Source organism: Electrona antarctica (genome assembly GCF_951216825.1).
Source record: "Electrona antarctica genome assembly, chromosome: 16".
NCBI classification, from domain to species: Eukaryota; Metazoa; Chordata; class Actinopteri; order Myctophiformes; family Myctophidae; genus Electrona; species Electrona antarctica.
In genome coordinates this window covers 39,289,758-39,317,085 of record NC_136797.1, presented here as the reverse complement: position 1 = coordinate 39,317,085, position 27,328 = coordinate 39,289,758, and the positions used below count along the sequence as shown (strand labels likewise).

Below are 27,328 nucleotides of genomic sequence, written 5' to 3'. Positions count from 1 at the left end.
CTGAGCTATCCTGTGTGAAGCAGGGTGACATCCTCGTTCCTCATATATCAAGGCTGTGGTTGAACCATCATGTTTAGGGCTAAAAGGAAGACATGAGGTGTGAAAGAACTGCAACACAAAAAGAATGATCTTGTGCCACCTTTGCCGGCCGGGGGAATGCATGGGTACGCAGTGCGATGGTGTTGTTACGTACACGGACTACACGCATGCTGGCAACCGTACCGCGTGCCTGGGTGTATGGTGGTGGTGGGAGGGATCACACCATTCCCCAACAGCGCGTCGTCAACATCACTCGAAAGAATATTGCTCGGGGGAGGGGTCACTCAAGATATTCATCATCAACATCGGCAGCATCATCAAGAGTAGCATACGTCCATGCAGCCCCGAGCTACAGTATAGTGCCCTGCTTCAACTTACCCATTCTGAAAAACGGCGGTCTAATAACGCGTGGCCTGTGGACTAGGCGCGGCGACCTTGTGTCCGTGACCTCTTGTGGAGCAACAGAGACAAGGTGAATTAGCTGTTACCTGGACACTGCAGGAGCAATGGTTCTCACTTTTACATTTCCATGTCCCTCCCCTTAACTCTGACAGTATACACATGGAACCAAATGGACCCTAATGGGTCCCTAATGGGTCCATTTGGTTCCATGTGTATACTGTCAGAGTTACAGACTTGTAAGGGTCAACTGGGCTAACTGGCAGCAAATCAGGCTGGACACCAGAGTAAGATGTTAAAATATTCTGCCCTTTGTTTTATTCTAGTTGAGCTGTAATTGCCTAATGAAACCAATCTATTAAGTTAAGTCTCAACGTATCCAATGTTCATATATTTGATCGTAACTTAGCTGATCTGTCTTTATTTTATTAGAAACGGTGCTGCTGATCGTTTATTATTATTATTTCTGCAGACTAAAGCGTGTGTGTGTGTGTGTTCATGTGTCTTACCATTGATGGAGAGCAGGGAAGAGTCGCCGGACAAGGCGGACAGTCGACAGGCGCCGTCCTCTGAGGAACCAGGCACCGTCTGAGGAGCCTCCAGAGAACTCACAATGTCTGAACGGTCAATGTTCCTCAGAGCCCCACAGAGACTCTCCACTGAGAGAGACGCACACACACACACACACACACGCACACGCACACGCACACACACACACACACACACACACACACACACACACACACACACACACACACACACACACACACACACACACACACACACACAGTGTAAACACAGAGGTATATGCCATTCTCTGACTGCATCTTGTCACATGCATGGGGTACATCAATGCTCTTTTAACACTTTTACACACTTTTAATGAGAGCAGATAGAACAGAATTGTCGTATTTGAATGTGCAAACAGTACTACTACTTTTCACATAGAATCAAGTTTCCATATCAAGCAACACAAAATCAACACCAACACTCAATATCCCCCACCCTTCTCCCTTCCCCCACCCTTCTCCCTTCCCCCACCCTTCTCCCTTTACCCACCCTTCATCCCCCCATCCCTTTCCACCATCCTAATAATTACACAACACACAACACATCCACTACATCACAGAGTCAGAAGGTCTTTAACAACACACAACACATCCACTACATCACAGAGTCAGCAGGTCTTTAACAACACACAACACATCCACTACATCACAGAGTCAGAAGGTCTTTAACAACACACAACACATCCACTACATCACAGAGTCAGCAGGTCTTTAACAACACACAACACATCCACTACATCACAGAGTCAGCATGTCTTGAATTGGTGTCAGTGAAATTGGTGTCAGACTTACTCTTGGCCCTCTTGCCCTCTCTGCTGGCCCACAGGTTGAGCAGGGCAGAGCTCTGATCCAGCAGGGAGTTGGGGTTCTCCACGCGGATCCTGTTGATGTCGTCCACACCAAACTGGAGCTCCCGGGCCAGTTCTGACAAGGGAGACACAAACACATACACGGGCGTCAGAGGGAAGAAGCACAGCCATTTTCAGAAAACATTTGTTCCTGCATACTACAGCTCCTACACAGAACTGACCTGCCCAGCTCAGACCCAGCTGCTCAGCTATGAGGCCGATCTTGACTTCCGTCCTCTCCATGGCATTCAGATTCACTGCAGCTGAATAGAAACAACACTCCACTCAGATAGACACACACACGACACCGTAGAGCAGTGGTTTTCAAACGTTTTGAGCCCAATTGGCAAGTCAAAATCTCAAGGCACACCTGTATTCATAGCAGAAAATAATCTACAGCTATCTACAGTTTACACATCAGGATATATTTAGAAAATGTTTAAATCTTTGCCTACTGTATAATGGCTTGCCCAAACTACACCAGGTGATTAAAAATATTTCTGTATTGGGTGTGCAGTGCACAAAGTATACAGTACCCAAGCCAAGGCACACCTGGTTTTGTAACAGAGATTGTAGAAGAAACCATGTTTCGATTTCCTCTAAAGGTGTGTTCAGACCAGATGCCAAAATATATTTCTAATGTCTTGAATGTTGTTGTCAATCACTGTTTTCATGACTAAAATATATACGTCATCGTTAACCAACAAGTGTGTTTTTTCAACTGGCTGTCTTCAGGCAAGCGTCACAACATGTCATACAGAATAACATTAATTTACTGCCGCTGACGTCTTTGATATATATATATATATATATATATATATATATATATTTTTTTTTAAAATTGATTCAGAATAGCCTCTTTTATATTTACCATATAGTAGCTTCAATATTAGGCGCTCAATAAAAAATTATCTCATGATGACATGCCTTGGTCATGTCTGTCAAGTCACGCGCGACTCTCAAACAAATATCTTTGTGTCCGATCTGAACACATTGTAACAATTCCGCAAACAACCAAGCTGTCTTTGTCATTACAAAATCACAAATCCTTTTGGGTAACAATTGCTATACATCCCCATGCATATAATGTGTTATAAATACTCATAAGTAGCTATTCGCAATTTAAACAGCAACAGTGAAAATCTGCTGCATAAATGAAGAATTTAACCTCATCTGTGTTGTGACAATACAATTCAATTGATTGACCGATTGATTGCAATCCACACATTTAATACCTTTTATAATAACTAAAAAGTCAATTACTATACTACTTCATGATTGTAATATTTTTAGAACATTTCCTATGCATCCCATGTTAATTCTAACCCTATAATAATGTATAATAATTTATATACAATAACTGTTAAACTACATACTGTGATTATGTCAATTTACATCACAAGTCATTTGATGCTTTAGGACAAATCTAATAACAAAACTGTTTCAACTATTAGAATTATAATACACTATGATCTACAACAGGGCTGGGCAACTGGCGGCCCGGGGGCCACATGCGGCCCCCACCTTCACTTAATGCGGCCCTCAGGTTAATGTCAGAATACTGATATAATATTGGTTTCAGCTGTTTACAATTCCACAACATGCAAACATGACCCGCTTTAATTACTTCAGTCTAAATTAGTAGCTCATTGCTCAACACAAGTATAATTAAAAGGCATTTGAAATTACATAAAAATGTTAATTTTCAGGATTCCAATTCAAAAATAGTAAAAAATAATTCGACATTTCAATTCGAATATAGCAAAAATAGCCGATCTACAAGCTCAAAACGCGTCGCAGCGCGACGCGTTTTGAGCTTGTAGATCGGCTATTTTTGCGACGACAGTAATATATGGCCCTAGGGAGTGAGTGTGGAAATATAGTGGCCCTCTCCATCGTCAAAGTTGCCCACCCCTGATCTACAAGCTCACAGCACATCATGTTGCGACTAATTGTGAATTGTAGATCTACGATTTTCGCAGAATGCTCACCTATTTCTGCAGAACTCTAGGGTTCAGGCAGTTGCTGTTAAAATTCAACGACAAATACTTACCTCAACAAAAGCAAAAGACGGGAATAGGCATTAACCACAAAATAGTAGTGTATTTCTTTGTCCATACGAACCTCAGGGTTTGCAGACCGTGGTCAGTGGAAGTGTAGGTTAAAATAGTGGGGTAGTTAGATAGAAATATCATACAGACGCTACAGTCCCATCTACTATGTAGCATTCAATATATCGTAGAGGGACTGTGGTGCAATGTAGCAGTGCTGAGTATTTGTTAGACAGAAAAGGGGCCGATTCATACTCCTATTTTAGAGCCGAATAAAAGTGGGTTCGGCTCTGTAGAGCCTACAATGTGACGTCATTTGAGGTTCGGGGGGGCGGGTACCGTCCTAAAGTCGGCTCTTCGGTGCTACTGAAAATTTCTGGCGAGCCGAAATCATTTCGGCACTACAGCGCCGAAACAGCAGTAAAATAGGAGTATGAATCGGCCCAAGGCCTTTCCTCCTTTGCACCATCGTCATTCAAACCAACCAGAACCACAACTCTGGACTCTCGGCTGATTTGTCGCCGACCCAATCGGAAGGCTCTTCTGTCTACGGTAGCTCCACTGCGAGGTCCTGCACATTCTCGGTGCTAAGCTATGGTAAAATACATCTGCTGCCATGCCGTTGGAAATCGCAGTGGAGCGACCAGTGCCATGCAAAACCATATCATCAGTCACCATGGCTACCAGGACAGTCATAAAGGAAAGGAAAAAAAAGAAAAGAAAAAAAAGGCTAGTTAGCCATTTTGCCATGGAGCTATTTTGGCTTCGGTTAGGCAAGGCTACCCCATCTTTGCGCATACATTCAATTCGCCTAGCCGCGCTGCAAAGAACTCTGATGTAGTACAGCAGTGCGTTGCATCCAAGGCTCAAGTCTTTGTGCCATGCGTGCACACGAGAGAGAGGTGGAAATAGAGATAGGGTGGAGAGGGAAGCGGAAGGAGGGGTGTGGGTGTGGGCAGAGGGTCAATGCAACATTCAGGGTCCTTCTCCTTCATGGATAGTTACACACTGGGAGAGAGAGGACCCACGTCGGTCAGGCAAAGGGACACTCACCCAGGCCGGGCTCGTTCAGGGCACTGTAGCGCTCTCTCAGGGCCAGAGGGGTCAGTGTTCTCCGACGCTCTTCACTCCCAGCAACCTAAGGCGGTCACAAAAGTGAAAATATTATGAATTCTTTCAAATCCGTGTTTTGAGATATTTGAGATATTTACTGTACACCTACATCTATGAGAGTCTAAATCTTAGGCTACATGCGTACATGGATTACTATAGCTGTGGGGTCCCAAATGGAGGACCAAAGGTAGAGTTGCATTTGAGAAATAGATAGTGTGAGGACAATAATTGTCCTTGTCCTCACAACAAAAAAGGTTCTTTCATGGTTAAATATAAGATTTTTAGAGTTAAAAGTCTTTAAACCAGGAGTATGATTTTAGCCTGATTTACTTATACTTAGGTGTGCGCTTGTGTCGCACACCAATAGCATATGAGTATGCAGATCTGCTATTTTCGGTGTGCAACACCACCGCACAGCTAAGTATAACTCTGTGTTATGTCACGTGTACAGTTGGGTGCCACCGATATTGTCCCTTATCATTTGACCCATTTAGGCCTGACCTCAAATTTTTTAAAAATCCTTCTAAATCCTCCAGTTTTCTGAAATAAATATTTTCACGATTTTTCAAAAATAGCAGACCTACAAGCTCATAGCGCGCCACTCGGTGGCGCGCTATGAGCTTGTAGATCTGCTATTTTTCAATAGCTAAATTATAATGTTTAAAACACCAAAAGGGGTTCCCGCCCAAAATGGGTTAACTGTCCTTTTGCGCAGATCACGCAAACCTCAGCAAAAAGAAAAGGACAATATCGATGGCCTCCAACTGTAAGTATAACTCTGTGTTATGTCACGTGCATGTGTGCACTCACCTTGACACAGGGCGGCATGGCGATGTTGAGATTACACAGCACGTGCTGTGCTTCCTCGTACTTGGTGGACTTTCGCAAGAAGGACAAGAACCCAGTGGCATCTTTGTTGCTGTCTCTGACCTGAGAGAGTGATAAGTGGAGAGAGAGAGAGCGAGAGGCAGAGAGGGAGATAGGAGGAGAGAGGGGGGGGGGGTAAATGGAATACAGACAGAGAGCGAGACAGAGAACATCAGAGAGAGAGATGAAGAGAATGGAAAGCAGTAGAGAAGGAGGGAGAAGAAAAAGCACAACAAATCCCGGCATGAGAACTCTCTGTAGTGGCGTGGGTGCGCGGAGCAGTAACACAGGTCAAGGAGCAAGGGGGAGGAGGGAGGAGGAGGGGGGGAGGAGGAGGGGTACAGGGTATATGGAAGCAGTCCACAGGCATGGCGAGAGAGAGAGAGAGATTTACCTGCACTTTTTACCTGGACGTCTGTCAGACCAGACGGTTACACACAGTGACCCGTGAGAGAGAGAAAGAGAGACAGTGAGACAGACATACAGACAGACAGACAGACAGACAGACAGGCAAGGCCACAAAGATAAGCAGGCAGGCAAAGAAAGTGAGAGAAAGTCACATATAGGACATGCACATAGGACTGCACACACACGGTTCAACAACAGAGCACGTAGATAGGTAGGTAGGTATAGGTAGGCACAGGTAGACTGGTACAGGTAGCTTGTGTTATGGGTAGGCTATAGTATACACCGTCGTGGAGACACTGTACTGAACAAGCCATTCATCTGGTTTGCGATGGATGAATAGGCTACATCACACAGACAGAAATGGCAGTCTGGACTGGAGGGATGGACACACTGAGAGGTAAACGAAAGGACTATAATGACCACAGATATAATACTGTAATATCATATAGACAAATGTGAGGCTGATTCATAATTTGTCGCACGTCGGTGTCGCCGCGACTCACATAGCCGATCTACGGTACGAGCTCTCACAGCATATGCGTGGCGACATGTTCTGAGCTCATAGTTCGGCTACGTTCGGCGCGCGACTCTGTCACACGACGGATTACCAATCAAGCCAGACACCGACAAACAAAGAGATGAACGCACATTGATTTACAAATAAAAACAAAAATGCCATTCCATAAAAAGATGGAAGTTAGAGCAAACAAATAATGAAAGAAATGGAAGCAAATAAATGAGTTCAGGGTGTGAGTGACACACAAACATAAACAAGAAGGGGGTGGCAAATAAACAATCTTTAACCATTGTTTTTCTAGTAGGAAGTTAAAGATGCTGTAAGTGATATTATTTTGTTAAAATAAGTGTTAAAGATAGCTCTATATTTCCATAGTAATGGCATATTTGTTCAGTACGGGGATCTCCCCATCTCTCTCAGCTCTTTAGTGATTAGAAAATACATTGAAATCAAATAAAACGAGAGCAGAGAACTGTAACTATACTGTAAAACCTGTAAAGGCTGAAAATGATCTTTGTGGGGTTCTCTCTCACAATGGGCTATATGCATCCAACTCTTCCACATTCAGCTTGGCCCGCTACTGTGCTTCCGGTCGGCAGCCTACTCATTCATTGAGAACTTACGGTCATGATTTTGTAGGAATAAAGTTGAGTTCTTTAAACCACACTTTTTCATTTGATTATTTGATGTCATGGTTTTTCGTAGTTTGTTTTGTTACTTGCTTTGACATGATGACATGATCTAAAACGTTTGATTGATTAATTGATTGATGAATTTATTAACAGATTGGAGAATTACAGTACATTTCAAGCACAACTCAATACAAAACTGTTAACTGTGGACGACACCATAAAGTATTACACTTGTTTACAATAGGGCCCATCATGTTCAATTCATCATAACAATTAGAGATGTACAAATATACTCTATATAGCCAAAAACAGGAAATCATCATAGAGGAGGTAAAAAGGGAAAAAAACAAACATATATATATATATATATATACACAGTGAGGGAAAAAAGGGGTGGGGGGATTCAGGTTTTACGGGGGCCAGTTTCGAATTGCAGCAGTCCGTAGGTGCCCTTTGATAGCGGTTTTGAAGGAGTCACGGGATTCGCATGTCTTAATGACTGTTGGTAGGGCGTTCCACATTTTGGTGGCATAGGAGCGAAAAGAATTTAGTCCCTTGTTTGTGCCGAATCTGGGTTGCACAATCTGGTTTGTTGAGCTCCCTCTGGTGTTATGGGTGTGGACACTAAGGAAGTATTTAGACAGGTACATGGGTATCTTGGTGCTGTATCGAATCTTGTGGACCAGACCCATTGCAAGATGCTGTACTCTGTCGTCAACCCTAAGCCATTCCAGTCTGTCTCTCTCTCTCACGGGGTACACACACACACACACACACACACACACACACACACACACACACACACACACACACACACACACACACACACACACACACACACACACACACACACACACACACACACACACACACACACACACACACACACACACACACACACACACACACACACACAGCCTGTGTGTGCGTGCCGAGAGAGAGAGAGAGAGAGAGAGAGAGAGAGAGAGAGAGAGAGAGAGAGAGAGAGAGAGAGAGAAGCTAATGGGGGAGAGAGTCTGTCAGTGCGTGCACTGCGTGAGCAGTGAGAGTGAGTGGGAGCATGGAAGAACTGCCGTTTTTAATAGGAGATTTAAGACGTTTTAGATCATATCATCATGTCAACGTAAGTTCACAATGAATGAGTAGGCTGCCGACCGGAAGCACAGCAGCAGCCCAAGCCGATGCGGAAGAGTTGGATGCATATAGCCCATTGGATGGAAATGATGTTTTCTGTTCATAAAAGACCCCTGTTACCGAACAAACACTCTATAGAAAAGATTACTGTCAGAATATAGAGTTTTAACCTTTAAACAAAAAATAAATAAAAAATGAATGTATAGCACCTTTAAAGGACCACTTCACCGATTTCCAACCTATATATCTTCACATAATTGGTCCTTACTCCTTACTAATGATGGCACCATTTTTTTCTATTCCCTCTGTGTCTGAGAGGAGGGCCGTGGACAGTGCAGAAACCTGCCTACCAGTGACATCTTCGATGGGTATTCCAAGCTAATTCCCTGGAAATTTAGCATGCTGAAATAGAAGCCATTTGATTATTGCATTAATAACAAAAGTAGAAAAGAAATATTGCTCTCGGTTTGATTCATCAATCATGTTTAAAAAAAACATGTTTCGATTATTGAACCAAACAATGCACATTTCCCTCTTTACTTTATTTTTGCACTTGTGATGCCATAGCTCGAGTGGACGTTCAGGTGAACGTATAGCACTGACTGATTCAGCAACTCAGTCAGTCAGCGACAACGACCCGTTCAGAGTATGAGAAGGCACTGTGGACTCCCCATTGGCTTAAAGGACAGCCAATGATGAGAAAGTGACTACTAGCACAGCGACTGAATAGACCAGCTTGTGCTTCACACAAGCTGGTAAGACGTTTTAAATTACTAAACCGGCCTACCGATGATGTCACTGGTGGTATGCACGAGGCAGGCAGTCCTCCTCTGAGACAGAGTAAGAAGACAGAAATTGTTCCATCTTATAATGAGCATTAGTGAAGACCAATTACACAAAAATAAGTAAAAAATGTGAAGTGTATACCTTTAAATATTCCACAACTGCCATAATACTATAGACAGTTTAGGGCTATAAACAAAGCTTCCCTAAACACCCTTATATTACAACATTTTCCATACGATATTGTATCAAATATTACATATTAAACATTTTAAATCTTTGTTTAGCGAACCGCTTTCTAGTGGTGTAAACATCCAACTGGGTGTTGACATGTTGGTTTTCACATATCAACAGTTGAAACCTTCTTCTAGAGTCCAGACACTTAGCGCCAGTCCTGTCATACAGTATTATGTTATTTCCAAGAGCAACTAATGTCACAGGACTGCTGCTGCTCAAGTTTAATAGATGTTTGAATGCTGAAAAGTGCTGAAAGATGTACTGCCAAACCAAAGAATCATATTACATAAAGGAACTCTTAAGGCTTTTACAATTATGCACTTTTAGGTGAAAATACAATGTATTTTAATTCACATACATATCTTAGGGGTGTAACAAAACCTACTGCTATTACCGCTCCAAACCAAGTTGTCCAAAGAATATTGTAATAGAAAATAATTTAAAAGTCGGTCGGGAGTAGCTTATTGTCGGTATCAGCTGGAAACATGCGGCAGTCTGTCCCCGTAAAAATGCTTGCTGATTGCTGAGGTGGAGCGCCACACCTACCATCAGCTCTCCGTACTTCCCGCACCCAAGCCGTGCAACTCATTCGCTGATTTGGCGGTGCCTGGGATCGAACCCATGAACTTGTGGTCCAAAGGCGAGGCTACCCGGATACAAACACCTACTGCTATTATCACTCCAAACCAAGTTCTCCAATAAATAATGTAATAGCACAGCACTGCCTCCTTAAATTAGCTAACATGTTTGTTGTGTTGTCGGCAGCATACTGGAGTGCTACGGAGCAACGCTGCCACACTGCTTTCATCTGATCGACTTGTCTGGCCCCGTTGTTGTACTTCATAGAGAAACCAAAGTGTTCCCGAATACACAGGAGATTAATTAACAGGGAGGTCTTCAAACTCGTACATCTCGGCTGCCGTCATGACGGACAGGGTTCAGGGCTAAGCGTGGTGACTCTGTAGCACTGTATGGTGCACTCCCTAAAATTTAGACCTGAGGCCGGTTCTAAAAATACCTTCTAAATCCAGACCTAAGTTTTATGAAAATCTTGTATTTTGCTATTTACTGTACATAGCAACAACTAGGGGTTACCGGGTTGAAAGGTGAAACCCCCTAAAGGGGTTCCCGTCCTAACTGGGTAAAAGTGTTAAAGCGGGAACTCAGATTTACAGGTTAGTTTCACTCGGATCGGTAGCCTACACATCACGCCCTGTACTGAAACTGTTCAGTATAAATAAGTGTACCATTATACCCCTATTTTATGCATAACCATTATCCACACAATATGTACATACAGATTCATGAAAATGTCCATGTAAGTAAGTTATGAATGAACAATTGAACATATGATGCAAAATCAACAACAACAATATCCATTATGAATGGACTGTCAATACACATACGAACACACAGAACACAACTGACAATCCTACATAGGCCTACACAAATTACACATACACAAATCCTTCACACGGACATGTTCAAATCTGAATGTATGCATAATTTCCTTTTTTCTGTGACATCTAAATCTCTTTATCTCCATCTCTATTATGTAGATTTATATACATTTGTGTGTGCAGTGATAAACATAATATTAATACACACAAACACAGATTGTTTATAAAGATGTATCAAGAGAAGTATATTACAACAAAAAAGAAAAAGAAAACGTGGCTTGTAACCGCCGATCGGCTTGTTCATATTATGTGTAGCATACTTAAAGGAGCATTCAGTGATTTGGGTGATTTGGAAAAAATCCGGTCCACCCGGTAACAAGATGTGCACATGCACACGCTCTACAGTGGGGGAAGTACAACAGACCAAAAGCACGTGCACCAAGGTCCGCCCCACTCGATCATGATTGGAGGAAGGCCCCTCTCATCCTGATTGGATGAAGGCTTTGCCACCCAAAGCCCAAACCGAAACTAGGGTTTTTTGACCCCAGGGGTTAACTGGGGACAGGGAGGAACTCCTTATATGGTCAGCACACTTTATAGTAGGGAGGATTATCCAAAAAATAAGAAAAAATAAGTGACATTTGAATTAAGTGAAATCACTGAATATACCTTTAAGTTTCTGACGATTGACGAAAAATAGCAGATCTGCGAGCTGAGTCTCTTTGCAACTCATCTGGAGCTTGTACTGTAGATAAGCTATTTTTGCCGTGGGACACGGGTGCAAAACTAAATATAAATCTGTCTCTAAAAACTCGACAGAGACAGTGAATACACAACCTAACCACAATACGATATGACACATTCACAAACAGTATAGATGTGAGTAACTGGAAGACGAGACAGAAATAGAGGAACAGACTGTATAGGGTGACAGTACCTTGACAGACACGGGAAGCCGGTTGTCTCGGAACGCCTGGAAGCTGAAGCTCCGCGGCTGTTGGGTGGCTTTCCTCACGGGCACCAGGTTCCCAGAACACTCCAGGAACAATGGCATGCCCTCCATCACCTGAGGGAAGCACAAGGTCTTTTAACCCATTCAGGCCTGACGTCGAAATTTAAAAAAAAAAGTTTTCTAAATCATGACAATTTTCGGAAAGATTTGAGGCCCATTTTAACGATTTAAAAAAAATAGCAGACCTACAAGTTCATAGCGCGCCACTCGGTGGCGCGCTATGAGCTTGTAGATCTGCTATTTTTCAATAGCTAAATTATAACATAATGTTTAAAACACCAAAAGGGGTTCCCGCCCAAAATGGGTTAATGGTTAATGTGGTTAAACGCTAACGTGACATGGATGCGTTCCAGGTCTCAGGTGTGTGGCCTAAAAGCTCCCCTGCTGGTTGGATTAAATCCCAAGAAAATGTATCATTAACAACTGACGGCCTAAGCTTCAGTTGCTACAGTTGGAGAATATGTGATAACAAAGCTCATTCCATTTTGAAAAAAAAAAAAGTAAAAAAAAAAAAAAAAAAATCTCAATTGAGGTCAAGTCTTTCTCGCAGAGCTATACTGCCACCACCAGAGGGCGACATGACACTAAATTTGCTTGGGCACAACTAAACTCTAGAAACTATCTCAGCATGCTGACTTTTGTCTTTTTGCACAGATGTACTGTATTTGTTGAATTGTTCTGTTTATTGTAGACTTGTAAACGAGATGATGCATCTCCAGGGCTTTATCCTCCTAATAACAGTACACTATTATACAGGTTGTTTTGTTTTTTGCAGTCTTAATCCAATTCACTCTAACTTTATCCGCTATCTAGTGCTGACCTCAATGAAAGGCTGCAAGATCGAAAATATACCTTCATCAAGGTAACATCATGCAAGGTATACTGTAGATTTATCAAGGTAAATAAATGGCATATTATTATGTCTATTTGCCCATTGAGCAATCCCATCAGCAAAGCACTGTGGAGTGGAGAATGGAGACGGAAGTTGAGCACAGCTGCTCCTCTCCGCTAACCTGACTCCGCCAGATGGGGCAGCAGAGAGTACACTGGGTTCCCCCCTCCTGCTCCCATCTGGGAACTCTCAGGCAGACTTGATGCCCGGCCACAAAACGGCCTGGCCAATCAGCAGTGTACTCTCTGCTGCCCCATCTGGCGGAGTCAGGTTACCTCTCCGCCCCTCTCAACAGAACGTTTTCTGTTTATATCAAGTACTTCCCTGTCGCTCCTCATGAAACTACTTCTCCCCAAATCCAAAAGGACAATTTAATTTTCCATCCTGAATTGCAGCAGGCCTAATATTATTATTGCATTTAGGCTATGTACAATAATGCAACTGGAAGTTACAGTTCAGAGGCAGTATATTGCCTTTTGTTAGGCTGGATATTTGTTTTACATATTTAATTAATATGTCTTTGGTTTGCTAAACTTAACCTGAAGCATAAATACATTACTATATACTGCATATCGTCATCGAGGTATCAACAATGTTATGTTATGGAATATTGCATGCTTTTCTAATACCGCACAGGCTTACCTCGATGTCTCGGCTGCGAGCCACCTCGGTGAAGTTCTCGTGCAGCTCCAGGGTCTTGTCCATCTTGTCGTCCGTCATGCAGTAGCAGCGCAGGCGCCCCTCGCGTGCCTCGTTCATCTTGGCGAACACCACGAACTTGGCCATGTAGGGCACTGACATCAGCTCCTTGTACAGCAGGTTGGCGAAGGTCACCGCTTCGGCCGTACGCGGACAGTCTGCCAGCCAGAACCTGGACGGATAGACGTCAATATGTGTAGTATGGGCCTCCTTTCTGTCTTATCCTTGTGTGTAACTGTGACATTTGTAACTGTACAAGTGTAACCAAATGGTCCCTTATGGGTCCATTTATATATTATATCCAAGGATATATAATAATATATGTATAATTATTTTCTGGAAGAAAAAGAATAAATAATAATAATAAAAAGAAAATAATACATCGGCAATAGCTTTCAAAAAGGGGTGTAATAAAATGATTGCTTTTCCCCAGAGCAATTAGTATAGCAAAATAATAACTTTAGCAATTTTGTCAGTTGGTTTATTTACCTCTAAGTACTTTTTACCCTAAATATATTATAGTGTAAAGTCAGTAATCGTGTTACAATATTGCATGATTGCTGTCTTTGCTGTGTTACAGAGGCGCCAAGGAAATAGTGAAACCTACGCAACCTATGCAAACCTATGTAAACCTACTGTATGTACCTACCTACAGTTGGAGGCTATCGATATTGTACTTTTCTTTTTGCTGAGGTTTGCGTAATCTGCGCAAAAGGACAGTTAACCCATTTTGGGCGGGAACCCCTTTTGGTGTTTTAAACATTATAATTTAGCTATTGAAAAATAGCAGATCTACAAGCTCATAGCGCGCCACCGAGTGGCGCGCTACGAGCTTTGTAGGTCTGCTATTTTTGAAAAATCGTGAAAATATTTATTTCAGAAAACTGGAGGATTTAGAAGGATTTTTTAAAATGTTGAGGTCAGGCCTAAATGGGTCAAATGGTAAGGGACAATATCGGTGGCACCCAACTGTATGCAACAGAGGTGTTGTAAAAAATACTCAGGGCTGATGAATGGTTTTGCTCCTTTCAAATTAAGAGCATTTGTGTAGAGTCAAGTTGGTGTGACTCAGGTTCCTCACCTTGCAGAGACATTGGTGGTGAAGTTGGCACAGTTGTTGGTGTACATGAGCTTGGTGGTCCCAGTGATGTCTTCCCACTGGGCTGCCGCTGTACCACCTGCACAACACCAACCACATTGTGTTAGTGTTACAGTAATCAAGTTAGTACTCATTCACCGCCACCAGGGGGCGCCAAAAGTCCCAGACCGCCACCATATATATCTTTTTTCATTTTAGATATATATATATTTTTTATATATATATCTTTTTTTTACCATGTTATAAAACACGAAAAACACGTCCTTGGCGCTCCAGGACATCATGAAAAAGAAGTTAAATAAGTCCTTGGCGACCATTGAGTTAACTCCATGTTTACGCAATAAAAGTGATACTGTGTAACTTAGCTTTGTTTTGGTGACTGAGACACTCTTGACTAAAAGTGTAGACTTTAGACTATTTGTAATGACCTTGCAGGCTTATGCAAAGGCTAGATAGTGTTATGTAGACATAACTGTTACTGACAGATGATATGTTCTTAGTTTACTTATGATTGTGGTTGACTATTTCATTATCTTGTGTTGTTTTTCACACTGGATTAAGTGCCCAAGGTTTAAAGCAAAAAAAAAAATCCCAAGACTGAAAAAGATTTTTTGCGAATCTGCACTGATCTCATAAAATGACCGCTATGAAATCCTCAGGACTGAAATCCGTCCCCAGGACTGAGAAGTTTAAGCCCTGAGTGCCTAAATTGTAATGTAATTTAGATGCATGTTATGTAAACAGATGCCAGGTCCATTTGTTGACCAGAGGCTTTGTATAGTTTCAATGTATAGAACTGTTGAGTATTTAAACCAATTACAGTACATATAGGCCTGTATTGTGCCTGTTCTCCACAAGTCAGAATTCTGTCTCGTCTCTGACTTGTTTCTCGCCTGCCGTTTGTTGGATTAGTCTGTACTTAAACTAATCCAAAGCCTCAAAGCTCCTTGAGACTCTGTCCACTTTTGGGTAAAAAATAAATAAATAGACTTTATCTTGACAATGTAATGTGCACATGCGCTGATTAGACTTTAATGTCTGCCTGATACCCGCCATTCACTTCACTACAACAGGCTGATGATCAGCTGGTACCACACCAGTAGACCAGTGCTGGAAAGAGTACTCAAAGTATCAATACTGCAATGTAGAAACACTCCGTTACAAGTAAAAGTCCCGAATTCAAAATGCACTTGAGTAAAAGTACATTAAGTTAATCATATCAAAAGTTTTCAAAAAAATCGAAACCCCTTAAATTCAGAGCGGGACCGCACCGATCACACTGCAGAGGAGGCGCAGGCTAGTGGTGTCTCCCTCCCCGGCGTCGCGAGTGCTCTCCCGCCAGGACGGCGGCAGTGGGATGCGCAGCCCAATCGGACGGTGGAACTTGCGCCGGCGCGGCTCCACGGTGACCACCGGGCTGAAGGTCGCCTGGTTGCCCAGTTGTCGAGTTAACATTTCATCGGGGATCGGCTGAGCCTGTGAGGTGGGAGAGTAGAGAGTTAAACGACATGAATAAACCAGGGGTTCTCAACCCGTGGGTCGCGACCCCTCGGGGGGTCGCCAAATTATTTTAGGGGGTCCCCAAATTATTTAAAAAAAATAAATTAAAAAAAAAGATTTTTTTTTAAAATTTTATTTTCACGATTTTTCAAAAATAGCAGACCTACAAGCTCATAGCGCGCCACTCGGTGGCGCGCTATGAGCTTGTAGATCTGCTATTTTTCAATAGCTAAATTATAACAATGCTTAAAACACCAAAAGGTGTTCCCGCCCAAAATGGTTTAAGGTTATTGTAGCAGTCAATTTATATTGGGGGTCGGGAGGGGGCGGGGCGGGGGTCCCGAGACATTGCCAAAGCATTTCCGGGGGTCCCCGGCCAAAAACGTTGAGAACCCCTGGAATAAACAACATGAATAAACATAAATCTGTAGAGGGGGAATACATCGTCACACAACACGTCTCACTGTTTCAGTCTTCTGTTTCTGCATGCTGCACCACCATATTTGGCAAGCAAAGTCAAAGTCTCACTTGCGGAGGTTTTGGAATGTGGGATCGACTCGCACGAGAAGTCAAATGCACACTGTGCCCACACGGATAGCTGGAGCGAAACGGGCCTGTGATACTTAAGGCCACCTCTTGCACACGAGCACAATACTATTACTAGAAAAAGTGCCCTTCTGGGCACAGGTCTCCACCAGGAGGATAGGAGTATGTGTGATGTTTGGCAAAATGTTTAGGAGTGATATAAACATGTTTGTTTGTTTTTTGCAACAACTTTCTTCATTTTGTTGAGGAAATGCAGAGCCAGATCACTCATAGCATCTCTGAGGATAGAATTCTGGATGAGCAGGACATGTGCAGCATTTTGTACAAAACGGGCCACTCCTGAAGACTTTGGAAGGCAATCTTAGCCAATCAGTGTAGAATCTGAGAAATCAAACAGACTCGTCTTGATCACATGACTACAGAGATCATGTATACCGATTTGCATGAGATTTGGATGAAATCTGTGCGACTAATATAAACAATGTGTTTTGAAGAAATCGGCCTCATGGTGGCGCTATAACCGGCAGATGTGGAGGGATGCAGGGAAAATGTTTTTCCATGGCCTCTAGGGAGTGCGCATACAAAGTTGTACACAGATCAATGCAGTTATAGGTAAAACAGGAATTGGCCTGTTATAGCGCCACCGTGAGGCTGATTTGGGAAATAAATAGTGGCATGTCGTCCTCGGCCTAGTGGAAATGTGCGTGTATAATTTCACGGAAATTGCACACTGTGTTTGTGATTTGTGGCATTTTGTTCGAAACGGACCAATCATGTGAGCTTTGGAAGCGAATCTTAGCCAATCAGGAAGGAAGATGGGAAATGGTGCAGATCCGTGTTGATCACATGACTATGGAGATAGTGTATACCGAATTGTGTGATGTATGGATAAAATGTGTACGAGTAATCTACAGAAATGTGTTTTGCCTAAATCGGCCTCATGGTGGCGCTATAACAGGCTGTTGAGGAATATTTGGGGCAGAGGTTCGTCGTTGGCATCCAGAGAGTGTGTGTGCAAAGTTTGGCATGGATCGGGCCAACGGTGCCGGAGATTAGCTGGTAACAGACGGACGGAAGGAAGGAAGGACGGACGGACGGACGGACGCACACACACACACACACACACACACGGACGGAGTGCAAAACATACTCTATCCCCATGCCTTCGGCCTGGTGGAGACAATAAGTCTATGTAATAGAGAAGGCTTGTAGGCAGATCTAGGAATACAGGGAGACTGGATAGAAAACAGAGAATGTATATTAAAATCACACGCGTGTGAAGTGAGTGGTGCAACTCCTTGTGGGGGTCCCCGGGGAGTCCCCGGAAGTTCCAGTCCGGTTCCGGCGAGCCACCCCGCGTCCGAAACAGTCGAGAAATGACAGAGTTACTGTGTGGGGGTCCCCGGGGGGGTCCCTGGGGGGTCCCCGGAACATCCAGACCCCCAGGAACGCGCCCAGGGGGGCGGCCCAGTTCCGGCGTGCCGCCCCGCGTCCGAAATAGATGAGAAATTACAGTTACCGTGTGGGGGTCCCCAGGGGGTCCCTCTATACTGTACTGTACTATAACACCCCAAATAATCATATATACAGTTAATGTGTGTGTGTGTGTGTGTGTGTGTGTGTGTGTGTGTGTGTGTGTGTGTGTGTGTGTGTGTGTGTGTGTGTGTGTGTGTGTGTGTGTGTGTGTGTGTGTGTGTGTGTGAGGCTGCGCAACAGTGACACTTGGTTGTGAAAACCAACTAAAAGCTATTTTCGTGCTCGGACACAGCCAGCCAGCTTTCGTGCTCGGACACAGCCAGCCAACCAGCCAGGGTGGGACAGACCCAGGGACACACATAGCTGTCTATAGGAGTGGTTGTACCACCACACACACTTTAGATTAGAGCACAGTAAATCATAACACAACCATAATCACACATGCAACCAACTGCATGTGGTGAATCTCATAGCCAATCTACAGGCATTATAATGTGACTTGTGTGTGCAGAAACACTGGCTATGTGAACACGGCATGATTGAAATGGGGAACACAGAATTGAGGTATTTCTTTTGGCACAGGTTCATGGACAGAGGAAAACAGTCAGCTGTTAAACTAACTAAACATCTAATCTGTCTCCAGTGAAAAACTGCTGTTTCCAATTATGCACCAAAAAAAATCTCTTGCAATGCAAGAAATGAACCTCCACAATGTGGACTCGCTGAATCAATTTGTCACGATGTGACCTTCATCTCTCTCTCCTTCCTCAACTGATTCAGAATTCTCCCTCATTCTTTCCCTTCTCCATAAAGGCCACTGAACTCGTCAAACTTCATTGTTTACAGCAGCTGTATAGCCACACTGGACGTTGCTTCGCACCGTGTTGCAAGCTTGTAGATCAGATATTTCAGTACTTCTTAAACATTTCTTTTCTATATGGAATTTCTTTCATTTCTTCATGAAATTACTGAATCATTGAAATCATTTTGTTTTTTCATCCATCCATCCATCCATCCATCTTCACTCGCTTATCCGTAGTCGGGTCGCGGGGGCAACAGCTCCACCAGAATGTTCCAGACATCCCTCTCCAGAGCAACATTAGTGACTTCCTCCTGGGGGATCCCGAGACGTTCCAAGGCCAGTCAGTCAATGTGTTTCCTCCGACAGCGCCTTGGTCTGCCCCGGGGTCTCCTCCCAGTGGGACGTGCCTCGAGGACCTCTCTAGGGAGACGCCCGAGAGGCATCCTAACCAAATGCCCGAACCACCTAAGCTGGCTCCTTTCCAGGCGAAGAAGCAGCGACTCTACTCTGAGTCTCTCTCGTGTGACTGAACTTCTCACCCTATCTCTAAAGCCAAATTCCAATACCCAAAATCTTGGCCACTCACTCACTCACACTCGGTCACTCCAGCATGATACATTATGGTGAAATTGGTGAGGAATTGGCTGCCGAAATATGTTACCATCTTGTGGACTTCATACAACTTACATGGAGGTCTTTAAAAATGAGGCCTGAATACCGTTAGGTTTAACTCTGCTAATGAACAAACTGCAATGATTTACATTCAGACACTGACATTATGTGATGTCTATTGTCTACAGACTCTACACGATGTTTCAGCAGGTCACTGTAACACCACCATGCTGGAGTGAACGAGTGTGAGTGAGCGAGTGGCCGAGATTTTGGGTATTGGAATTTGGCTTAAGGCAGATGCCAGCCACCCGTCAAAGAAAACTAATTTCGGCCGCTTGTATTCACGACCTTATTCTTTCGGTCATGACCCACACTTCATGACCACAGGTGAGAGTAGGAACAAAGATTGCTCGGTAGACAGAGAGCTTTGCCTTCTGGCTCAACTCTCTTTTCGTCACAACAGTGCGGTACAGCGACTGCAATACCGACCCTGCCGCTCCGATTCTCCGGCTGATCTCCTTCTCCTCACACGTGAACAAGACCCCGAGATACTTGAACTCCTTCACCTGGGGTAATGCCTCATTCCCTACCCGGACTGCACAATCCACCGTTTTTTTTGTAATATTTTGTTATTTGAAAATGTTTTTGAAATAATAATAATTAAAAACAAAATATAGGAAACAAAAACGTAAGAGACCCATAAAGATGTGACTCACAGTGCTATATGGTGGATGGTATATGGTGGATGGCAACTGCCACCCTTCTCTCTCCCATGCAGCATCCTCCTCCTCCTCACCTGAAGTCCCAGCCGTACTCTCTTGGTGACCGCCGTCTCGGGGAAGATGGCCTCCACGTGGGGCACCAGCTTGGTGGACAGCCTGCCGCCCTCCGGGCCAATCAGGTCGCTCTCCTGCTGCACGCGGGACACCACGGCGAAGTAGAGGGGGAAGTCGGTGGAGATGATGCGCCGGATCCTCTTCTTCTCCAGCTCCTCCTGACTCTCCAGGTCTGTACGGACGGAGGCCACGAGGGAGAGAACGAGGCAGAGAGGAAGAGAAAGAGGACAGAATCCCAGTCCGTTTATTGGTTACGTCACGCATGTTCACGCATACAGGGATACTAAAGTATACAAATCCAAGCTGGGAAAGAAGTCAACGTTAATGAAAGAAATCCAACTATTGCTCAAGCAGCCATGCACGGTATGGACTTTACAGAATCCAGACCACATCAGCGTTTTGCACTGATTTTCTCTAAGTCAGTTGACGTCTTTCTGTCTCTCTCTCTCTCCTTCTTTCTCTCAGTGTTTCTGTCTATTAATATCCCCATCGCTATCTCCCTCCCTCTGTGTGTGTGTGTGTGTGTGTGTGTGTGTGTGTGTGTGTGTGTGTGTGTGTGTGTGTGTGTGTGTGTGTGTGTGTGTGTGTGTGTGTCAAGGGAAAGGTGTGCACATGCAATACTAAATAGAAGCTGTCATTAGAGGACAATATCCCGGCCCCCCAACAGTTCTATCTATCTTTAAGGCTGTCACGATTAAGTTGACGATTGATTGTCACTCAAATAATTACGATTAACGATTTAATTGTGTTTTCGGTGTTGGACAGTGGAACATTCAATATGAATGGAAATTACATTTCTGTTTGCCTTTTAGGCTTCGTAATAAAAAAGTGCACAGGCCAGATACAAATAACCGAAATATACCAAGAAATTACATTTGAATACATTTTATTCTTACAAAAATAGCGGAAATAGCTTACAAGTTTACAACGCGTCGTAAACTTGTAGATCTGCCATTTCTGCTTTTTTATGTATGAACACTTTTCAACATGGACACGATTATGATGATTATGACAAAATTAATTGTGTTTATCTCATTCTCAAAAAAATGCGATTAGACGAATATGTAATAAGATAAGAGAAACCCAACGAGTGTTCTGTTGTTGAATAAGCTAAGAGAGACCCAACGAGTGTGCCTTTGTGAAACAAGCTTCAAATAATTATCTGAAACACTTTACTTGTACTTTTTTGTGGAAAAAGCGCTCAAACTTTCTTCTTTCCTGCCTTGATCTCCTTAACACAACAAATTTCACCCACTTTGTGAGGGGTGCTAGCCCCTCCTATAAACAGCTATAGTGTGGATTCTGTCTGAACACAAACATTAAATGCCACTGACAATGGATGGAGAATGTACGTCATATGTGTCTGAGACAATCGGCATATGTACAGTATGCCGGTGGGAACCCTTGGCCAATAAGGTTCTTGATGATGATGTATGATGATGTACGATGATTAGAGCGCCCCTCACCTCACACAGGTGTGATTTTTTGAGCGGTGCAAACCACTCCAACAACTGGCTTTGTACCCGTGTACCCGTGTTTGTTCGTACCAAAAAAACGAGCATGGTTGCTATGGTTAGCAACCAAAAAAACGAGCATGGTTGCTATGGTTAGTATGTGACGTCACAGTAACTATAACAATAAATGTGTAGTTGCACCACTCAGTTCACACGGGTGTGATTTTTATTTGTAAAACTGTGATGTGACAATAAAACTGATTCTGAACCCTATCCCTCTCCACAACACTGACCTTCATCCATGCCGTTCAGAATGGTCTCCAGCACTTCGTCACCGTAGCGGTTGCGGTGCTCCTTCCACACAGAGCCGTTCTCACTGCGGAGCACAACCAGCTCACGGTCCCCTCGGCCCAGGGCAGCGAAATGGGGGATTTCCACAATCACTGGGCTGTGGAAGGTGCAATCAGATAACATGACATGGATGGATGGATGGATGGATGGATGGATGGATGGATGGATCACTTGAGTCACTTCTGGACAATTGTTTTTGGGGCCTTTCTGTGTGGAGTTTGCATGTTCTCCCCATGTCCCCTAGGGTAGGTACCCTCACAAAAAACATGCAGTAATCCTGGTCTCTAAACTGCCTCCCCCTGGCCAGTCGGGGCGCCTGATGGAGGGTAAAGGAACTGGTTGGAATAACGTGTTCCATCCACGCGCTACGGTACGTCCAACCAGGGAAACTCCCCCCTGTCAGATGTAAAGGAGCAACTTGGACACTCAGGCATGAAGGAAGCATGAGTTCAAGTCCGTTGCTCTCCCCATGTCCCCCATATATGGGGACTAGGTTGGCAGAGGGTGTGTAGAGCCCAGGATCACATTAGATAATTGACACAGGGGTGAAAAATGGGTTACAAAATCGTGGGATAAAAATTATTTAAAAAAAAATAACAATTTTTGAGGGGCACTGCCGCACTAGCACTGGGCAGCAATGTCGGGGAAAATGGAACCCATGAGTCATAGACTAACATTGCTCCTCAGTTTCTCAGAAGCCCTAGCCAGTTTTAGGTTTTCGATTTCCGGTTACGTCATCCGAATGTGTCATCCTCGTCACTCTGTCCGAGGGAATCCACGTAAGTCTTAGAAGTTATCAAAAAACGGCGAATTAAACATATAAAACCAAAGTCGGGTTTAGCATGTTCCGCAGGGAAAGACAATGGGAAAAATGACGGGTTTAGCGTGTTCCGCAAGGAAAGTGATTGTTTGTCTAAACAAACAAAGTGTTTGTTTAGAGCACTTTTTTAACAAAAAAGGCAGCCAAAGTCTATGGACTTATAATGTTTGTTTACAACAGTAAACATTGTGTGACGTCATGTGGTACAATATAAATACCAAAGGAGTGAGGTGCCCCTCACTTCACACGTGCGATTTAATTTCCATTTTCTTACTTAAAATTGTGTAAGCGTTTATTTTATCCTGTATGGATTCATTCTAACTAATTGAAATCAATTTACAAGAAACTGAGGTGCAATGTTAGTCTATGGGGCACATTGGCTCCGCCCGTGCTTCCCTGTTCCTCGCTGGTTGTTGTTGTCTGAGCGGTGGATGATTTTCGAACACTATAACAAACCACGCACCATTTTAAGGTGGATTTTCGTGAAACGGAACGACGATAATGGACAGGTGCTTCTTCAAAGGTTAGTGAAAAACACAGCAGGGAAACGATGATTATGATGGATTCCCATGGGAGTCAATGTGTTAAAACTCGATAGACTTGGAAGTATGATGTAATTTCAAAAGGCAGACGGAGGGGCTAGTGCCCCTCAAAAATGCCATTTCATAGAGCAGGGGTTCTCAACGTTTTTGGCCGGGGACCCCCGGAAATGCTTTGGCAATGTCTCGGGACCCCCGCCCCGCCCCCTCCCGACCCCCAATATAAATTGACTGCTACAATAACCTTAAACCATTTTGGGCGGGAACCCCTTTTGGTGTTTTAAGCATTGTTATAATTTAGCTATTGAAAAATAGCAGATCTACAAGCTCATAGCGCGCCACCGAGTGGCGCGCTACGAGCTTGTAGGTCTGCTATTTTTGAAAAATCGTGAAAATAACATTTTACCCACGGGTTGAGAACCCCTGTCATAGAGAACCAAACTGGAGTAAAACTTGATATTCTATTATCAAAGTATCAAAATATCATTGGAAATAAATAATTCAAACCTATCCCTCCTCTCTGCTGTGCACACAGATGACTAGGCTACAGATGACGACATCTGATATGTTCTTTCATGTGAGGAAAACCACTTTAAAAGCCATTCATATTGTTTTACATAAACAGTTGTGCAAAATACCGGTAGGTACATGATGTACCTTTCCATCCATAGTGTTTTCCTGGCACAGTAATTTCAAATTAATTATAATGAGTATGACATTGCTTGTCAAGAAATGTAGACTTTATTATTCACAAGACAGCAACGATACGTTTCATACATGTTTCTTTCTCAAACTATAAAAGGCTCACCCGAGGAACTGCATACTGGACGGACCCAACGAGATGATGCGGCTGGCCAGCCCCTCCCCCTCCACCAGCGGAGGGGGGGTGGTCAGTTTCTGGGGCTTGACCAGCCGGCAGGTGATGCGCGTGGGCGCTGCACAGGTCCGCGGAGGGATGATGACACGCAGGCCGTGATGTCGGCTGCCTCGCATGGAGCCTCCCCGGGCGTCCACCATGAAACTCACCAGGAAGCTGAGAGTCCCAAAACACACAAACGGTAGAATGAGGTTCAATATGATGTATTAGGAAGTACAATCTTGACCACGTTAAACCCGCCGTTCAGTTTCTAAATAAAATCCCCCGACCAAAACTATCACACTATTCAAACTTTTCCAAAATGGCTACATTTTCCAAAATTGCAAGAAATATCATCTACAAGTTATAAAATAGGGCTTAGAAGAGTAGTTCACCCAAAAAATGACTTATTTTCTATCAATTACCCAACCCATGAAACTTTGACTTCATGAAGATTTCTTTTCGTTTCTGGTGCATTCCTGGATAAGTCAATAATTTGATGACCTGCTGTGTTTCCGGTAGGAGACACAAAGGCGAGTCTTTGTGTCATATGATGACACATATTCAACTGCTGCTATTAAGTTGACAGTCAGGGTTCCAGTCTTAAGTACTGTTGGTTGAAGCTGAAATGATGCTCACACGAACAAAACAAATGGAACAGATCAATTTTGTGGGTAAATACAGTATACATATGTTTCCTTTTTCAGGACTTGCGGAAAATGTATGTGGATTGTTTTGCTGATGGGGTTGGACTGGTATGTCAGTCCTAAAACAATGCAGTACAATAGTCAACCGTTAACTCCAGTACAGTGCATCATCAATTTACAAATCTGTTCTTAACAAAGTGGTCTCAAGCATACAGCCTTATATCCATCACCAGCTGGTAGGCATTAGAATGGATAGGTTAGCAGGACATTACCCAGCATGCATTGCGCGACAAGTGGAGCCAAACAGACCTCAATCGCCATTACTAAGCCCCCTCCCATATCGTTATATAGTTACAAGCACTATATAATTAATTACAGTTATATTATAAGCACTCATAACACATCATAAAGCCGTTTGTAATGACTTAAAGTAGGGTCAAGTAGGGTCAAGTATCAGAATGTATCTATAAATATCTAAAAATAAAAGTCTCAGTGTGTACGTACGTACGTACGTGTGTACGTACGTCTGTAATCCACGTAACTCGAGAACAGTTCGCCCCAACAACTTCAAATTCGACACACACGTTTCACACCACCACAGGGAGTGCAGTGCCCGGTGTTGAGTCCGTCGGATATAGCCGGTTGTCCAGAACAGCACAAAATCCTGGACCTGATCACCCCTATATCTCCATATATGGAGCTGGCCTTTTCTGACATAACAATGATTGTTCTGACATCTGCATAGACTCAATATTTTGGCATGCCTGACAAAGAACTCCATATATGGGCATAAAAGGGACACAGACATAATAACTGGGTGGGGCATCCATTTCCAACTTGCATCGTTCCAAGTAGGCCAGTGCCCAATGTGCACCGCTCTAGTACTTACTCAGACATTTCCTTTTGGCCAGGATCGTGTATTATTTGTGTCATAGATATAATACATTAGAATGATAGACTACATTACAATGTAGGCTATCAACTGTTATAATGCACTACAGTGTGATTCTGAGTCACTATAAACGGTGATAAGTTAAATAGTGAAAAGAATTGCATTAACATTTTCAGGAATGTCATTACTTTGCTTAAAGCAACCAACGACCACTTAAAGTTACTTATAATCCCACTATAATGAATTATAACAGTGATTATAATACATTGTAGATTATTATTATGTATTATGATAATTACAATCCTTGCCACTATGAAAGAAAATGTCTGTTACTTCCCAGCAATAATTAAGTATTATAAAACTTACCTAATAAGTCATTATAAAATGCTTTGTGTGCTATGATTTATTTTAAAGAATTACGACATGCATTTGTTCTTAACTATTAATTATACAGTAAGCAAATTAGAATGCATCAGAAGTATGTTTATAATGCATTATAAACATCTCATATAGTAAATGGCACAGTTAGGGGCAAGCACCCAGTGGATCAAGAGTGCCAATGCTACACTGGCGAACGATCTGAATGGCTTCTACATACAGTAAGGTTCGAGGCTAATATGCTAGCGCTAGCCTGGCAGCTGGCAGGGCTCAACTATACGGACAATGACGGAAGGGAGGGCGCTCCTCCCCTCGCCGCCGAGAACACGCTCGTCTTCTCTGAACAGGACGCGGGGAGTGCGTTGAAAAGGGTGAACGGGGAACGCCAGGAAAGCAGCCTTGCCCAGGCCAGGGCGGAAGCTCCGGGCGGGTCGTCATTCACGACCCACGCTGGCCTGCTGGCGCACTGTATCCACCAGTGTTGATTTCACAGTCTATCTATGACGAGAAATGTTCGTCGACTACCTTTTTTCACTGACAAAAACGAAATAAAAACCAAGCTATGATGACTAAAACTAAGACCAAATACACTGACGATTTCGTCAACAAATAAAAACTATACTAAAATGTTACGGAGGGACTAAAGGCCTATTCATACTAGTTTTAAGTGATAAGGTGCAGACCTCCGAAAACTACAACGTCGATGTCACACCGCAGTGGTAAGAAAATCACCAGCCACCCCAACCAGAGGCGGATTTACCGTTGGGCTAGGGTGGGCTGAAGCCCGGGGGCCCCCGACTAGGGGGGCCCCCCAAAAAATAAATATATATATATTTTTTTTTTCTTTTTAAAAAGAAATGTAGTCGACTAAATGAACTGTAGATTTAGTCACTAAAACTAGACTAATAGAAAAACAGAAT

General features: G+C 43.4%; 1 protein-coding gene across 1 annotated transcript in view; it reads right to left on the bottom strand.

The window, feature by feature from the left end:
• Positions 1–27,328, bottom strand: part of LOC306939125 (uncharacterized protein) — a gene marked incomplete at its 5' end in the record, with an annotated part of 161,250 nt that overhangs the window by 26,554 nt on the left and 107,368 nt on the right. The window contains 13 exons of the mRNA XM_079523625.1: positions 418–489; positions 948–1,097; positions 1,800–1,931; positions 2,038–2,112; positions 4,960–5,044; positions 5,830–5,949; positions 11,935–12,063; positions 13,544–13,772; positions 14,682–14,778; positions 15,971–16,175; positions 20,432–20,643; positions 22,219–22,373; positions 24,444–24,668. Of these exons, the coding sequence (XP_079379751.1) occupies positions 418–489; positions 948–1,097; positions 1,800–1,931; positions 2,038–2,112; positions 4,960–5,044; positions 5,830–5,949; positions 11,935–12,063; positions 13,544–13,772; positions 14,682–14,778; positions 15,971–16,175; positions 20,432–20,643; positions 22,219–22,373; positions 24,444–24,668 (1,886 nt within the window). The remainder of the gene's footprint in view (positions 1–417; positions 490–947; positions 1,098–1,799; positions 1,932–2,037; positions 2,113–4,959; positions 5,045–5,829; positions 5,950–11,934; positions 12,064–13,543; positions 13,773–14,681; positions 14,779–15,970; positions 16,176–20,431; positions 20,644–22,218; positions 22,374–24,443; positions 24,669–27,328) is intronic.